General features: G+C 36.1%; 1 protein-coding gene across 2 annotated transcripts; it reads right to left on the bottom strand.

Annotated features, from left to right (window-relative positions):
* Window positions 1-4790: 4790 nt before the first annotated feature.
* On the bottom strand, window positions 4791-9438 carry LOC146160288 (uncharacterized). Of its 2 annotated transcripts, none has more exons than XM_083385361.1 (3): window positions 9291-9438; window positions 8676-8830; window positions 4791-5640 (listed from the first exon to the last, which is right to left on the bottom strand). In XM_083385361.1, exons 1-3 carry the CDS (start codon window positions 9320-9322, stop codon window positions 5399-5401), a joined length of 429 nt encoding a protein of 142 aa, XP_083241487.1. In that variant the 5' UTR covers window positions 9323-9438; the 3' UTR covers window positions 4791-5398. The 2 variants fall into 2 exon arrangements, with proteins under 2 accessions (XP_083241487.1, XP_083241486.1); XM_083385360.1 differs by having other exon boundaries at window positions 4797-5643.
* Between the last annotated feature and the right edge of the window lie 8641 nt (window positions 9439-18079).

Below are 18079 nucleotides of genomic sequence, written 5' to 3'. Positions count from 1 at the left end.
ATATCGTGGATATTTTCGAGCAATGTATTGTGGGTGGATGAGATATATGACACCCCTATGAGGGGATTGCTGAAAATCCACCTTAATTTAGTTACGTAAATGGGTGAAATAAAGGCTGTAGGGTGGCAGCCGGACTAAGAATTTGACGAAATCGCTCATTTGGCCGGAGTCGGAACCCGACTCGATCGTCTGGTGCGCCGCTAGGTTTTGAAAGGTTTACAAGTTCGCCCTGGGGTGAAAAAGGTTGAGAAACACTGTGCTATTGTTTGGGTTGGTAATTCAAGGTTTTTGGACGATTTCCAAATTCGGATTCCCATTATCTATGTTCTCATAATAATCCATACACGCATTTTTTGAACTGCAGGTTAATGTAGGCCAGGGCCAGGGGTCGGCAAACCCCTGGCACGCGATATTGCATGGCACGCCAAATGATTTAACGCGCACGTTATATCACCTTAAGAAAGTGCAACCATTGCATCACTACCACATAATTATCATTATTATTACATCACTAACACTAGCATTAACTAAATGGTTGCACACATTGCCAGTTCATGTCACAAATAAGTGTCTTCTGTTGTATCTAATATTATTGTTGTATTTAATATTATTTTTGTCGGCGTTATACTTGTTGTTTACCACTAACCGTTCCTATTACGTCACAATGCTCCAAATTTGGCGTAACGTTTACCGTGTTAAAGCAGGGCATTTTACATCAGTGGTTCTCAAATCTCAACCGCCGCTCCGCGTCAACTTTCCTGCCAGTCCGCCAAATATGTTACAAATTTATATCTCAATTGCAAAAAGCAAGATGTTGAAGGCGGCTTGTCCATCAAATTTAGAACTTAGCCAGTTCCGTAGTTTGCTGCATTGTGACGTAACATAGAGTTAATGGTCTACGTTGGACTTTATCGTACGTTCAATGCTACAAGTGTTGTGCCCAACTGTTTAAAAGTAGTCTACAACTTGTTTAAGTCTTAAACTTTAAGTTCAGTTGTACTTGAAAAACTTCAATAGAACCACGTATAACACGTATGATATCAAAAAGACAACAGGAAATTTCTCATTACATCGAAGTTTTCGTTATTTGCTTTTAAGTTGCATACTTTTGTCATAATTACATTTTGGGTTCATTTTAATTTTTGCAGGACACCGGTCCGCAAAAATTGTTTTAAAATTTTACCGGTCCGTAAGCTAAAAACGTTGAGAACCACTTGTCTACATTAAAAGTAAGAACGTGTGTTTTTGTGCGACTGAGAAACCAACAAAAATCGAAACTGATAGTTAAAACTTCTAGGTATCGGCTTAAAAGCATCGAAGTATATTTCAAAAAAGATACGTAAATTAGATGTCAGATCACAACAGGGCTGCTGAGTCGGACTCGGGACTCGAGTAAGACCAGGTAAAACTACCCGTCCGACGTGTGCGCATGCGCAGTACCAAATTTCGAAACTGATAAGGCAGCAAACTGTAAATTGTTATGGTGGAATAGCATATGCTCGTGGCATATTTTCCATGACCCTATGAGTGGATTGCGGAATATCCACCTTAATTTAGTTACGTAAATTGGTAAAATACAGACGCTGAGACGCGATGAATCCTCATATTCAGCCCGAGTCGGACTCGGGATTTTTTAACCAATTCCGCAGCCCTGATTGCCAGTGCGAAACCAAACATAGAAAAATGTTTGGAACTCGAGTTGTTAATATTTTGACATTATTCATAAGCCGGCACACTACGTACGAAAGGTTGCCGACCCCTGATGTAGGCCTACTCGCCCTAAAACCCTTTTTTTGCACAACCAATATTAGGCAGCCCTGATTTAAACAGTAGGCTACAGTGCTATCTTACGAAGAATTGTTTTTTTACATTTATTCTTTCCTGAAACTGATTGACAATATTTCGGTATTTCTAAAGTGCAAATGGGTCATTAAAATCTGTGGTTGGTCACTTTGTGACCAGCGGGTCAGTGGTTAGACATTGTAGAGCGCACGACTAATTACCGACTATAAGTGTTTTTGTGTTTACGGTGCAATTTACGCTGTATCGGCTTATGCCCCAGATTTATTGTCTACTCGCACCAAAATAAAGTGCTTACTGGCATAAAATATTTTTATTTCATTTTCTCTGTGCGGTCAACCTAGGGTTTTGTGTACTTAAGCCCCCTATCTGCTTGTAAACGACCTCTTGTCAGTTATCGTCCTGTGGTGTTGACAGCGCTGTGCTGTCGACAGTGTTGATTGTCCGCCTACTATAGTTTGAACTGGCGACCCGACGTGTCTCCGAACACCAGTAACAATAGAAATTTTTCGCTACCATTAAGCGTTAAATTAAGGGTTAAACCACGTTGATCTGGGTTACCCTAAGGCGGAAAGAAGAGTTCAAGAACATCTGTTGTGCGATTAAGCCGTTTGGTTATTTTTGCAGTACCTTGAACGAGTTGTTTCTTGGCAAATTTTCTTAAACTTGTTTCAAAAAGGGTAAGATTTGTCAGAAAATACTACGTCCTGGTATCATCCGCAACAACTACTATTCCAACGCTCGTTGCTATTAATTTAACTAAGGACGAAACCTTTGGTTGGACAAACGAAGCCTTGGACCTTAACAAACTTTCTTTCGAACTTGCGGTCATGTTTGGGACTTGCAAGAAGCTAGCTGTTGGAGGAACTGATCTCGTTGAAAGATACGTCACGAGACGCTCCATGGCATCATCAAAGCATTTGCTTAAAATACGGAACGCCATTGATGAAGTACGGTACAAGCTGAAAAAAGCGCTGCCTATGGAGGACAAATCACCACGCAGAATTATGGCGAAAGCAATTTGCCGTTCAACATGGTTTTTACAATAACTGATTCTGCCGCGTTAACCAGATGAAAATACTTTTAAACAGGTTTTTTTTTAAGGTTTGGTTTGGGTGACCGCTAAGTAGTTTTAAGAGACCGCAAGTGTTTCATTTAAATACCAAAAAGTTGCAAGTCCAAAATTTGGGAAACCGCTGAAGAAATTTGGGGGACCGTTTCGGTCCCCCAAAACACCTTAAAAAAACACTGCTTTTAAAAATATTAAAAAAATATATAAGTTAAAATCCGAAAGGTCTGTAAATTTTTTTTTGTGTACGAATTTAAATTGAAACGCCGATCGAAAGATCTCTTGATAAATTTTAAAAGCGCTTACTTTTTGTGCTTGGAGCTTAATAGTTTGAAATCAACGCGTTAAACTTGTGAATCACGATTTAATATTGTTGTTGCGCACGAATTATTTTGTGTTAAAATTCCAAATTATTTTAAATATTTGGTACGTTTTTGGGTTTTAGTTAGGGAAGTCTGAATCAAAGAACGCACAACGCGTCTATAGTTAGGTAGAAAAAAAAACACGAGACGAAAAAATTCCTCGTTAAAAGCATAATGATTTCTCCACGCGCGACACATATGCTTTAATTCGTGCAAGTCCAAACACGAATTTAGGGATAAGCCCATTACGAGTGCAAGGGTAGGCCTATGTATTGCACAAACGTTCCAAAAGTAATACTATAGGTACACATTTTTTTTTATTAATGTACGGGTTTGAATAATGTATGCTTTAGCAATTGAATATCGATTTATTGCAATGGATTTTTCTGTAAATCTCTTTTTAACATGAGAGCAATTTCGGGTGTCTATAAACATTCAAGTAAAAGTTCTTGCACCTCTTCCACGATAAAGAATTACCGGTATTTTAAGTGTTGACGATTTTAGTAGGCACTACCTTTTAATGAGGTTAGTTAACTATACAACCAAGACGTGAAAAAGTTAGGAAGAGCTGCTAATAACAACATAAATTAATATTTTTTACCAACACACACCACAGAAGGCTTTTAGTTTTCATACTTTGGTACTACTGTCGGATATCTTTGCAAATCATGGGACGTGTAGCAAACCAGCGTCTGTATTTGTTATTTACCGTGCCGTACTGTGTTTGTTGTGCGTGTGCTAAAAGTCTGCTAAAGTCTTTCTGGCGTATTTCCTGTTTTCTGCTCGTTAACTGACTAGTTTTAATCCCCAACGCATTCTGTTTTACTGCAACGTTAGTTGTATCCGAATTCTACAAAACGACAGTCAACAATGCACGCCTTACTGGCAACACGTGTTTTTACTGCGCTGTAAGCTCTTTTGTTGAAAGCGAAATATGCTAGATTATGTGAATGTACAATAAATCTATAACCTGACAGTATGCTCTTTAAATTACAATGAAAGTTTGTTTTAGTTTCGATTTAGTGGAGTCAGATAGCACGGTGGTCATGTCTTACCTGTTGAACTATACAGACGCAAAATCTAAAATATTTTTGTTCATGTTTTCGTTAACGCTCGTTAACATTCGCTAAATTTACTAAGCTTCTTGCAACCAGTCTTAAATCCGTTTTTTTGTTTGAAGGCAGGTTTACAATATTTTTTTCGACATTTGCTTTCCACCAATTTTAAATTTTTGAAAATGAAGCTATTTGTTTCATTTTTTGTGTTCGCGATGCAAAATATTGGTCAGAATGGAAGGTGTTAACCGTTTTCAGAAGCTTAATATACATTTTGATGCAAATGATGTGACATAAAATTGCCCTGTGTCACAAATGACTTGGCACTAAACGTGATATTTGTTAAAAATGACTTTACTTGGACTTGAGCTATTTTACAAAGACTGGACTGGGAACTGTCCTCAACATTGAACCTATACTAAAAGCAGTTCAGTGGCTATGACATAATAGCACCACAGGTATAGTCAACAAAAATCAATCTTGCCTATGATCGCCCACCTGCATTTAATCTAGCAAAACGCGTTTGAAAATTAAAAGCTTTAAAGGATTTAGGGCAAGTACTTTTTTATTTCTCCATTGTTGCTACAGTATAGATTAAAGGCAGAATTGACATCACATTTTGAAAAAAAAACACTGGATTAGAAATACAGCTGATTTCATGGTAGAGCCACAGTGCATGCCTGGACTGCACATTTTGGTTCGATATTTTAAACATACTTGCCCAAAGTTAGAAATAAAGACATGCAAATTTTAAACATATAAACAAGTCTGATATACAGTAATTGCAGTAGATCAGCTTGGCAAAACTTCAAATGAAACTTAACGAATTTGCTACAAATAACACTTAACATATCCACCACAATCATCATTTTTGGCAAAGCACTTTGATTACAGCTGTCGTGTTTAATAAATGCTAAAGTCTAACCTTTGTAAAGCAAGATTTTCAACTAAACTTGGTAGCAACAGTTGTTTTTAAAAAACAAAAGAGAATCTACATTTATAAACAGCAGCAAAATTTAGCATTTGGAACAGGTGTTATTCATATTAAGACTTACAATATTTATAATTAACAGTTCATACAACTGAAAACACCTAAATGGATACAGGACAGTTTAACCAAAAGTGAAAGTGGAGCGACCACCAGGCGGCTGGGCACATCGTACACCAGATAAATTACGAACTGGTCCAAGATGAGGGTCAGCATTTTCATCAACAATGACATTTTTTTTTTCTTCATCAATACTTTGGTCTTCTTCGACTTTTTGTTCCGGACTATCACCATTTTGTTCAGATTGAGTTTCTTTTTCTTCTCCAGCATTGGCAATTATTTCACCTGTGATGGGATCACTGCGAGCTACTAACAAATAAAACAAGTTTTTCTCAATAAATTGAAACCATGACCAAAAATAAAATGAACCAGTTTGCTGCATATCTTGTCACATATTTAGTAACTAACACAAGTCTTCATATAGTCTTGTTTATTACAAAAAAAAAAAACAAGCAAAAAAATTTTAAGTGTATTTGGAACACATAGTAATAATACAATAAGGCATTTGCACTTAAACTAGATAAACATGATTCAGTTGACTTAATTTATTTCAGTTGTGACGGATTGAAGCCAGATGACCAAATAGGAGAATCGTTAGTTGGCTCACATGAAAACACTTGTGAATTAGAATGTATGTCCTTGTGCTGATTTTGATCATTTACCCGCATGCCTGAGGAGTTTTGATCACATGAAAACAGTAAAGGCTTAACATGACTTGTATCATTTAGACAGGTAGACGAATATGTTGCACTTTTTAACTGCTTTGGTTTCCAGTTTACCAGGCAAGGTGAACGGCCACTGAGTAACACATTGTTTTCTTTTGATTGATCAATTTTTGTTTTTGAACGCTGCTTTGAACTCATAATTGCTGCTTGAATATCAGACGAGAGAAGAGGTGCTGTATGGTTTTGACCCTTGTCAATTTCACAGGAGCTACCTTTTAATGTTTCTGGTCTATAATTGGATATTTTATATGGTCTCATTTTACATGGTTGTCCACTCCAGTTTGAAGTGAAATTTCTACTCGCAGGTTGCTTAGGTTTCAGTGGCTTATCAGGTGGTGAAAATACTGTACTTGTGGTATTATTGCGCACTTGGTTCTTTCTTGATGGTTTTTTAACCAACTGATCTGGTTGTTGACAAAATACATTTGACAACATTGTTGGGTTAGCTGGTTTGAATCCTGCACAACATAATGGTAAAAACTAGATCAATTGTTACTACTTTCAAAATAAGCTGTGGAAAAAACCATGATATTTAAAACCTGCTTTTTTTGGATTTTTCTGTCCAGGAACTTGGTTAGGTTCCGTGAGATATTCTGCGTAACGAAAAACAGTTGATTTTGATGTCGGATTACTTGACTGAGTTGGTGCTGTGGCAGGACGTGGCGAAACACGATCAAACATTGGAATGTTGCTAATTTTTCTAGCTGTTTCTAATGGTAAAAGTAAAGTGGGTTTAATTTGTGTTTTAACACTAAGGTCTGCCTAACTAACCTGGCCGAGACTGCTGTTCAATAGATGCATTACTAAATACAGTCGATTTAAATGTTGCAGATCCTGGTTTCGGCACAACTGCTGGGTCTTTTCTAAAAATCGAACTTGCATATGTTCTGCTAGCTTTATTGCTGGCTGGCTTTGTCTTGACTTTGCCGGATTCTTTTAAAATATATTTATTACAGAGGTTCATCAAAGAGTTAACTGGCTGCAAAATTAGGATTTTTATGTAATTTACTCACAATACTTATATTACTCTAAACCAGCGGTTCCAAACTGGGGTCCGCGGACCAAATGGGGTCCGTACAGCAGTTTCAGAGGGTCCGCAAGGAGAATTAGTCTTTTAAGTTTTTAAACATTAGTCTATGTTTTAAACATTATCTGTCATCTTTATTGTCTTTTGTTATGCTTTATTATTCGAATATAGCGTGTTTTATGATGTCTACATCTGATTAAAATTTTTGTCAAATACGCAAATTTTTTGCGCTTCCCGCAAACCCGTTTTCCCAGTCTCATAACATTTCATTTTATTTGCGCACAAGTTCGACGACAGAAGCAAGTTTCTGGAGCGTATCTCTCTTTCGATATTACTTTGTGACGTTATCTTAAAACATTTCATGCCTCGGGCAAACGAAAAACGTTGATCCGCTCCTGGTATGCATTTAGCTTACTTTATGTGGCCCGCAAAGAATATGCAAGAAATATTGTGGCCCTCGATGCAGTCAACCGTGGACCACCCTGAGTTCGAAGGTTGTTACATGAGAAAGAATCGTGACTGCACTAGTGTATTACAAGAAATATGGGTCAACTGACACTTGAAATTTTATAGGGCCGCGAAATATCAAAATCATTGCAACGGGTCCACCAGGCAAAATTTTTAAAAAAGTTTGGGAACCGCTGCTCTAAACTAAAATACTTGGCTACCATCACTGAGTTCTGACAAAATAAATTCAAATATACAAAGTATAGTATGTATATATATATATATATGTATGTATAATTAAACGATTTTTGTGCAGTCAAATCAGTATTGAAAAATATTGATGTCTGGCATTATAAAACGCAAGCCAATGTACCAAGTCTTGATGATGTCTGAAGGATTATGATTATGTCTCAGGAATATTTGTTTGGAAACAGATATCTTATACCATACCTGTCAATGGTACTTTAAATTGCCCGGAAGTCTAGTGGTTTTAGTAATATTAACAAACAAATAAATAAAAAAATTCTAGCAGACAAATAGTTTACAATGTATATTTTTGCATTTTGCTTCTGTAAATCTGAAGCTAGTACAGTTCAAATCGCAATTATACTGTTATTAACTGGCTCAGTGTTTATGTATTTCGTTAATTTAACCAACAGCAATGAGTGTGTGGGGAATTGATTTTAAACACTAAGGTTTGTTTCTTGAGAAGGAAGTACAATAAATTTGGAGAGAACATACAGGCCTGAATTATAGTAAAAATATTCTCAAAAATTAGTCGGGAAAAGATAACTAAACTGAGTCAGGTTGGGATCCACACTTGCCATTTGGGCATCATTGCTCTATGAACCGTGGCATGTTGGCTTAGAACAGAATAAGTAATATATTTCCACTCACATGCAACTTTAGTGAAAGAGGCAAAAACGCATCTTTTGAAATTCTAAATAGTTTTTTATATTGTTGTGACTGATCACCATTTATATGAAGTTTACAGACATCGTGCAGGTAAATTTGATATTTTTAAATTTAATACTTAACCCATGCTACTGCAGTTATTAGTAATTTTTATTTTAACTTAAATGTATTAACAACATTACACTGCTATACAGTTGTGTTTCTTACAAAAAAATCCGGTTTAATACCTTGGGAATTTATTTTAGTTTGGTCATCATTTCCATTAGCGGAAAAAACATTGCTTTGGTAGTTGGGGTTTCTACTTTTGTTAGGTGCTGCTTGTGTACTTGGTTCAGGAACTCCGAAAATGTTGCTTGATCCACCACCTGGAGGCCTTATAACCCTAGAAAACCACAAAATCTACAAATTTATACTTTTTTTTTGTTTGTATTTTAGAAAACTTATTTTGTTACTGTAAAAAAGAGGTTGGATTCTAGACCAGCGCCAAAAATTGGGCGCTCTTTCACTATTGTACGTAAAAATTAATAAAAAATTTTTTTTCTTTAAATGCCGCATACCACAACGCATATTGTTTGGGTTAGTGTTTAGTTGAGGGTGGGTCAAGTTATTATTAATAATAAACATAATATTACTTGACCCACCCTCACCCAAACGCTAACCCGCAACCCTAACCCAAACAATATGCGTTGTGGTATGCGGTATTATTATTTTTTTTTTGTGCATAACTTTTCACGTACAATAGTGAAAGAGCGCCAAAAATTGTTATACTTAAAAGCAGTTTGTTGTTTACAAATTCCCGCGTTAAGTAATCAAATAAATTTCTACGTATTTCCAATAAATACCTGGAAGATGGTCTTTTACAATCGTAGTTCATCTTTAGAAGCAAAGAGTCAACAATCACTAAAAGTACAAAGAAGTGTTTTGCTGCGACTTGAAGTTTAACAGTTTGCTGGTTAGAAATGGTAACATTGAATTTAATCCATGCTAAAAATTCGGAATTCGTCTGATATTTATTGTGACGTAATAATTCAAACAATTTTTCCCATTAAGTTAAAGTTTCTATGCTTCGTTTGCTTGAACAATAGTCTACTGAGAATCTAATTAAAATTAAACTGCTTTAAAACAACAGATGGATGTATCTATTTTTGTTTGTATTTTGTGCGATATAGTTTTTACCCAACCATTTTCTAAGTTGCAAGGACAAGTGCAAATGTGCGCCAGGAAAAAAACGCGGGAATGTACCTAAACTTACTGAATCTTAAATACCGTAAAACGAGGTGATTAGGGACGGTTTTGTTTGTTTTTGTTAATTTTACAAATGATACTAAATAAACTGTGGTATCAATGTAAGTTTTTTTATGTCCACATGTCTGAGCTAACTTTAAAAAACGTATTTAGATTTGCATTATCATTTCTATATCTTGACATATCCCACGAAAACCGGTATGCCTAATCACCCCAAAATTTGGGGTGAATAGGGACAATAGCGCATTTCGCCTATTAAACCTATTCAACTCGCCTATTGGTTTAATAGGGCCATTAGGCAACGAATATATATGCTTCACAAGTTCGTGTTTTTAAAATTTTATATTAGGAATTTATTGGCGAAATGATACTTCATTGGCCCAAAGTTATTGTACATTCAATTAAACATAAAAATCGCAACTTAATAGTACCGGTTGCTCAGATCTTAACAGGAATAAATTAAAATATTAAAAACTTGGGAAATTATAAAGGTTATAATTATAGATATCAGGCAGGCCAGCTAACAAGTAACGTATCAATGCAATGAACACCACATAAACAGAAACAAGCAACAATAAAAACTAATCAACACAAAACTCAATAAACAGAGTTCAACACACAATTTTGGGAAATGTCATTAATGTCTCCATCTAGCTCGTAATTCTGCCAATGCAACACTTTAGTTGTTTTGGGGGGTATTTTTTGTTTAATGTCTTCATTGTCATAAAGTATTGAATCTGTATCTTTTGGCCATTTCCAATTGAGACCACTCCTTGTCATGAAACGAATTAAGCATCCATAATTTTAAACAGATGTGATTTTTCCTGGAAAAAGTTCTTCTTCATATTGAAATATGACATAATCTTTAACGCTGTATGCACATGAATTAGCACTTTTTCTGCTGGTGGAGCCACGTTTATCAGTGGGGGAAACATCTGCAATTATTTTCTTTTTTCTTCTATTTTCCTGTTCGTCGTCACTTGAACATTCTTTGTCATCTTTTCTTGTGGCCCTGTTCAATGTATAGATCAACTCTTCTGAAATCACTGTCTTCATTGTCAAATTAAAATTTTTGAAAAAATCCAAGATGCTATTTATTCCCAATAGCATTGAATATAAAGACAATTAGAAAATGTGCGAAAGTAGTTTCAGAGGCATTTCGACAGAAAACACATTGGTGCGAGTCAGTTTTCCCGAAGGAGGTGTAATGCTTCGTTTGTTACTATCGCACGTAAGTTAAGTTTGATTTGAAACGAGCGTAGCTTGGTTTCAATTGATAAATTATATACATTACCATAAAGGCATAAGTCCCGCTCCCAATTTTTTTGTTGCTTTTCCGGGGGAACCGATGCATACTTCTTAATTTTATTGTAAAGAGCCTTTGAAGTGTCACATATTTGAAAAAGTTCCGTACATTTGTTTGAAAAAGTTCCGTCGAACTAAAGATACTTTGTTTTTCAAAATATTGTCAGTGTGGTCCCATTAGGGTAGTAAGGCAGCAAACATTTTAATGAAGGATTTAAAGTCTTCGTTATTCGGTTTAAAGTCGTATTTTATTGCCAATTGGTCATACTTTAGGTATTCTCCTTCAGAATCGAGTGAGTCTGAGTGTTCGAGTATTCCCGCATCAATGAGAGGCTTCACGTAAAATGTTTGGCTTTCAAATTTGACGCTCTTTGACACCCACAGTGACCTGCTGTCCGTTTTACTTGAATAGACAATTGGGACAGCATTTAGTTAAACCTTTCCAGATACAATAAGCGGACAGCGCCATGTAGTGCAACGGTCCCAGTAAATTTAGTCCGAATTTGCAAAATATCGCGTTTTTGTCGCTGTTTGAACAGTAAGCAATTATTATTTCAAACGGGCTACGGGTTTGTCTGACGTTGGACGCAGCTTTTTCATAACCGTAAAAATCAACTTAAAGTCATCACTTTTGCGAATTTAAAACAGTTCTTTTCAGTGTTTTCAATAAAGTGTGGAATTATAAAATGTTATCAGTAAATTTGCTAAATAGTTTAAAAAAAGTTATGTCTGTAAGACCGTCTCAAGAGACAGCCATCTCTTACAAATCGTCATAGCAATTTTCACTTTCAAAGGGTCGGCTTGAAAACTTATTTATTTCCTATAATATGTTTAGCCAACGTAAAATTTAAAAGAGTTCATAATATCGCGTTTGTTGCGGCGGTGAGCACCTTGCACTTCTTAACATTATACGGAGTTTTTATCACACAGGTCAAACAAATAGTGATACACGCCACGGGCCGTATATCCTAAACATACTTTGATTAAGCGTCAGGAAACGTACACGGAGATCGTAGAACAAAGCTTCCCGAGGACAATTTGATACTGATTGAGGCTAAAGCCTAATGCCTTCTTACAGTGTGTTTACCCACGTAAAATTTTGCAAGTAATCTCGTTTATGCGGCGGTTGAACCATAAGCATTTTTTTTATCAATTATTATTTCAAACGGGTTACGGGTTTGTCCGACGTTGGACACAGCTTTTGCGTAAAAAAACAAATTAAAGGTATCGCTTTTGCGAAGTATAAGATCTTTTATGCTCAGTGTTTTCACAACCGTGCTGCGAAACTATAAAGCGTAATCAGTAAATTTGCGAATTAGTTAGTGTAGAGTTTTTTAGAGCAATTCATATATTCGGACGTCTAAATGTTGCGTTTTAAGTTCCTAACGTGCATCGCCATGTTGCAACAAAAATACGTTGGAGGCCGTATGCGTTACCGCTTCTTTATTTAATCTACCCGAGAATTACGTAATATGCAATAATGATTAACAGCCCACAGCCTAATGAATTTTTTTATTTAGTTTACCCACGCAAATTACTGGTTAATTTCGCAAATTATCACACTTTAATTAAAATTGCTGGTAGAACTACATTAGTCCTTTATCAGTTAGAATTAAACCGGTATATACTTTATTTAGCCATTGCAACACCGAGTATTAAATCTAGTTTATATAAATACCCTGACGTCACGTAAGGTTCGATCCAAGCGATAAAATGCCTAAAAGCATAATGCGTTTCTCGAGGCAGGCGTCATCAGATAGTAGGTGGCGACCCAAATCTGGGTCTCGAAAACATTGCTACATAGAAAAACTAAGAGTAATTTACTATTTTTTTTCAGTTTTGATATAGTGCACACAAAATAGCCGTTTGTTTGTTATAGTTTTACTTAGGCCTACTTTGAGCACGGCTAGCATTAAAGATGTCCGATAATATCAGATCGCCGATACCCTGTGCCAAGTGTCGGTATTCATCCGAGGTGCCGATCCGATATCAAATGGAAAATTAATTAAAAACTAGACGGGGGTGCGGTTGTTGTATATTTTGTCAGGGGATATATTTTCAGGGCTTAGTATTTATTTTCAATTTTTACTTTATTTTAATTTTTTTTTTTTAATTTTTTTTTTAATATTTTGTATTGTGTACTTTATATTATATATTTTGTTTTTCATTTTCCTTAACTTGTTTCTGCAAGCAAAAACAGATATGGGCCGAAAACTTCCCCACTTAAAATATGCCTTTGATGCGAAAGGGGTTCAAATATGGCGTAGAATTTGGGGAATGATCGAAACATATATTTGATAACTAGAATTTACTTAGATAATGCATATGGCTATTTTATTAAATTTTGACCAGCTTACGTGTTTGAAAATCAAATATTATCATTCTCTTAAAGACTAAAAATGGTTTAACGCCTATGGTTTGCTATACTTTTGCAAACTTTCACTAGGTAATTTTTTACCATAGCTTGGTCCGAGCAATCACTGTTAAAACAGGCTTTAAATCTGTCGTTTCAAACAATATGAAAAACACTATTACGTGCCTAATACGCAAACTATTAAATCGAAAGTTTTGCTAGATAAGTTTAGGCCTGATGTTGGTATGCTGGTTGGAGCAAGATGCACAACAGGTGCTAACAGAGAGGCGTAGACTGCCTTAAGATTTCGCATTTAAACTTGCGGCGGTAAATACACCCTATTGACACTTAATTATTAGGCGAAGCTTATCGCGAAGTAATTGGTCGCCCCAAAAAATGCTGACGCCGCATTTAAAGCAAGCATTATAAATGTGTCGCCGATATTCTGCCTTGAACATCCCTACTCGACATGCTTTCCTCCGTTAATTGTACGGTGGGTGAAACTTTATTCACGGCCTTACCTCTTTGTGTATTACCGCGACAATACGATGAAATACGATTTGGAGAATATTGGAAACATCGTATTTGGAGAATATTTGCTATTTGCACCTGTTCTGTATGTTACTCCAATCCAACATATCTACACACAATTATAAGTTGTGTATAATAATATAATAACTTATGGCTTTGAAGCGAAGGGGGTTCAAATATGGCGTAGATTTTGGCAAATGATCGAAACATACATTTGATCAATAAAAATTTACGTAGATAATGCTTACGGCCATGTTATCACATTTTGGTCAGCTAGCATGTTTAAAAAGTCAATATTTTCATTCTCTCTAAATGATTTAACGTCTATGGTTTGCTATACTTTTTCCAACTTTTACTGTGTAAATTTTTACCATGCCTTGGTCTGAGCAATCACTGTTGAAACAGAGTTTAAATCTGTAGTTTTGAGCAATATGCAAACACGTTTATGTGCCTAATAAGCCACGTTTTATATTGAAAGTTTTGCCAATTTAAATCCAATAAACGCAAGATTTATTTATTTATGACGCCATGTCATGACGTAGCTTTGTAACGTCGTCGTTAAGAATGCGTTAAACTTAAGCTTTTTGTTGTTGCGGCCCTTGTATAATTATATTTGCTTAGACCTGGTGTTGATATGTTTGAATGGTGCAACAATTACAACATGTGCTAACAGAGATGTGTACACTGCCTGTGGGATTCGCATTTAAATTTGCGGTGGTAAAATATTTTGTGTTGTAAGAGCAATAGGTTTTTTTACTTAGAGAGGCCTCTTTATGAAAGGCAAGTCGCATGTGCATAGTTTTACTAGGCAAGCCACTTCCAACACAAATGTTGCACGCGCGGGACAATAGGGCGCAGCAGGGATGCCAGCAGCCGCCTCGTCGCGACGCGAGCTGGACAAAGCAAGCGAATATGAACGAATTCTGTATGAAAGTTTTTCTGCTGCTAGATGGCTGTCGTTAGCTACAAAGTGCTAAAACGCACTATTTCAGGTTTTTACCCCCCAAGCAAAGGCCCCTGGGAGTGCAGCCTCATAAACTTTTACAAAGCACCTACATACCACTCTACGCCATGTCTGAAAATTTGAAGGTTCTACGATGTCTACTTTTTCTATATAGCTTCGGACAAAAGTCGGTCTGAAACAAACCATAGGAAACCATAGGAAACCAAAAAAGAACTAGACGGGGGTGCGGTTGTTGTATATTTTGTCAGGGGATATATTTTCAGGGCTTAGTGTTTATTTTCAATTTTTACTTTATTTTAATTTTTTCTTTTTTTAATTTTTTTTTTAATATTTTGTATTGTGTACTTTATATTATATATTTTGTTTTTCATTTTCCTTAACTTGTTTCTGCAAGCAAAAACAGATATGGGCCGAAAACTTCCCCACTTAAAATATGCCTTTGATGCGAAAGGGGTTCAAATATGGCGTAGAATTTGGGGAATGATCGAAACATATATTTGATAAATAGAATTTACTTAGATAATGCATATGGCTATTTTATTAAATTTTGACCAGCTTACGTGTTTGAAAATCAAATATTATCATTCTCTTAAAGACTAAAAATGGTTTAACGCCTATGGTTTGCTATACTTTTGCAAACTTTCACTAGGTAATTTTTTACCATAGCTTGGTCCGAGCAATCACTGTTAAAACAGGCTTTAAATCTGTCGTTTCAAACAATATGAAAAACACTATTACGTGCCTAATACGCAAACTATTAAATCGAAAGTTTTGCTAGATAAGTTTAGGCCTGATGTTGGTATGCTGGTTGGAGCAAGATGCACAACAGGTGCTAACAGAGAGGCGTAGACTGCCTTAAGATTTCGCATTTAAACTTGCGGCGGTAAATACACCCTATTGACACTTAATTATTAGGCGAAGCTTATCGCGAAGTAATTGGTCGCCCCAAAAAATGCTGACGCCGCATTTAAAGCAAGCATTATAAATGTGTCGCCGATATTCTGCCTTGAACATCCCTACTCGAAATGCTTCCCTCCGTTAATTGTACGGTGGGTGAAACTTTATTCACGGCCTTACCTCTTTGTGTATTACCGCGACAATACGATGAAATACGATTTGGAGAATATTGGAAACATCGTATTTGGAGAATATTTGCTATTTGCACCTGTTCTGTATGTTACTCCAATCCAACATATCTACACACAATTATAAGTTGTGTATAATAATATAATAACTTATGGCTTTGAAGCGAAGGGGGTTCAAATATGGCGTAGATTTTGGCAAATGATCGAAACATACATTTGATCAATAAAAATTTACGTAGATAATGCTTACGGCCATGTTATTACATTTTGGTCAGCTAGCATGTTTAAAAAGTCAATATTTTCATTCTCTCTAAATGATTTAACGTCTATGGTTTGCTATACTTTTTCCAACTTTTACTGTGTAAATTTTTACCATGCCTTGGTCTGAGCAATCACTGTTGAAACAGAGTTTAAATCTGTAGTTTTGAGCAATATGCAAACACGTTTATGTGCCTAATAAGCCACGTTTTATATTGAAAGTTTTGCCAATTTAAATCCAATAAACGCAAGATTTATTTATTTATGACGCCATGTTATGACGTAGCTTTGTAACGTCGTCGTTAAGAATGCGTTAAACTTAAGCTTTTTGTTGTTGCGGCCCTTGTATAATTATATTTGCTTAGACCTGGTGTTGATATGTTTGAATGGTGCAACAATTACAACATGTGCTAACAGAGATGTGTACACTGCCTGTAGGATTCGCATTTAAATTTGCGGTGGTAAAATATTTTGTGTTGTAAGAGCAATAGGTTTTTTTACTTAGAGAGGCCTCTTTATGAAAGGCAAGTCGCATGTGCTTAGTTTTACTAGGCAAGCCACTTCCAACACAAATGTTGCACGCGCGGGACAATAGGGCGCAGCAGGGATGCCAGCAGCCGCCTCGTCGCGACGCGAGCTGGACAAAGCAAGCGAATATGAACGAATTCTGTATGAAAGTTTTTCTGCTGCTAGATGGCTGTCGTTAGCTACAAAGTGCTAAAACGCAATGTTTCAGGTTTTTACCCCCCAAGCAAAGGCCCCTGGGAGTGCAGCCTCATAAACTTTTACAAAGCACCTACATACCACTCTACGCCATGTCTGAAAATTTGAAGGTTCTACGATGTCTACTTTTTCTATAAAGCTTCGGACAAAACTCGGTCTGAAACAAACCATAGGAAACCATAGGAAACCATAGGAAACCAAAAAAGAACTAGACGGGGGTGCGGTTGTTGTATATTTTGTCAGGGGATATATTTTCAGGGCTTAGTGTTTATTTTCAATTTTTACTTTATTTTAATTTTTTTTTTTTAATTTTTTTTTTAATATTTTGTATTGTGTACTTTATATTATATATTTTGTTTTTCATTTTCCTTAACTTGTTTCTGCAAGCAAAAACAGATATGGGCCGAAAACTTCCCCACTTAAAATATGCCTTTGATGCGAAAGTGGTTCAAATATGGCGTAGAATTTGGGGAATGATCGAAACATATATTTGATAAATAGAATTTACTTAGATAATGCATATGGCTATTTTATTAAATTTTGACCAGCTTACGTGTTTGAAAATCAAATATTATCATTCTCTTAAAGACTAAAAATGGTTTAACGCCTATGGTTTGCTATACTTTTGCAAACTTTCACTAGGTAATTTTTTACCATAGCTTGGTCCGAGCAATCACTGTTAAAGCAGGCTTTAAATCTGTCATTTCAAACAATATGAAAAACACTATTACGTGCCTAATACGCAAACTATTAAATCGAAAGTTTTGCTAGATAAGTTTAGGCCTGATGTTGGTATGCTGGTTGGAGCAAGATGCACAACAGGTGCTAACAGAGAGGCGTAGACTGCCTTAAGATTTCGCATTTAAACTTGCGGCGGTAAATACACCCTATTGACACTTAATTATTAGGCGAAGCTTATCGCGAAGTAATTGGTCGCCCCAAAAAATGCTGACGCCGCATTTAAAGCAAGCATTATAAATGTGTCGCCGATATTCTGCCTTGAACATCCCTACTCGAAATGCTTCCCTCCGTTAATTGTACGGTGGGTGAAACTTTATTCACGGCCTTACCTCTTTGTGTATTACCGCGACAATACGATGAAATACGATTTGGAGAATATTGGAAACATCGTATTTGGAGAATATTTGCTATTTGCACCTGTTCTGT

This window comes from Ascidiella aspersa, chromosome 3 (genome assembly GCF_963924565.1).
Source record: "Ascidiella aspersa chromosome 3, kaAscAspe10.2, whole genome shotgun sequence".
NCBI classification, from domain to species: Eukaryota; Metazoa; Chordata; class Ascidiacea; order Phlebobranchia; family Ascidiidae; genus Ascidiella; species Ascidiella aspersa.
Note: the sequence above shows the minus strand (reverse complement) of the source record. Positions and strands in the feature narration are given on the sequence as shown.

Coding starts and splice junctions, on each gene's coding strand:
- LOC146160288 (XM_083385360.1), bottom strand. CDS start 9,322: ATGAACTACGATTGTAAAAGACCATCTTCCAG. Junction 8,831..9,290: donor TGTAAAAGACCATCTTCCAG/GTATTTATTGGA, acceptor GTGGTTTTCTAG/GGTTATAAGGCCTCCAGGTG. Junction 5,644..8,675: donor AACTAAAATAAATTCCCAAG/GTATTAAACCGG, acceptor TTTATTTGTTAG/TAGCTCGCAGTGATCCCATC.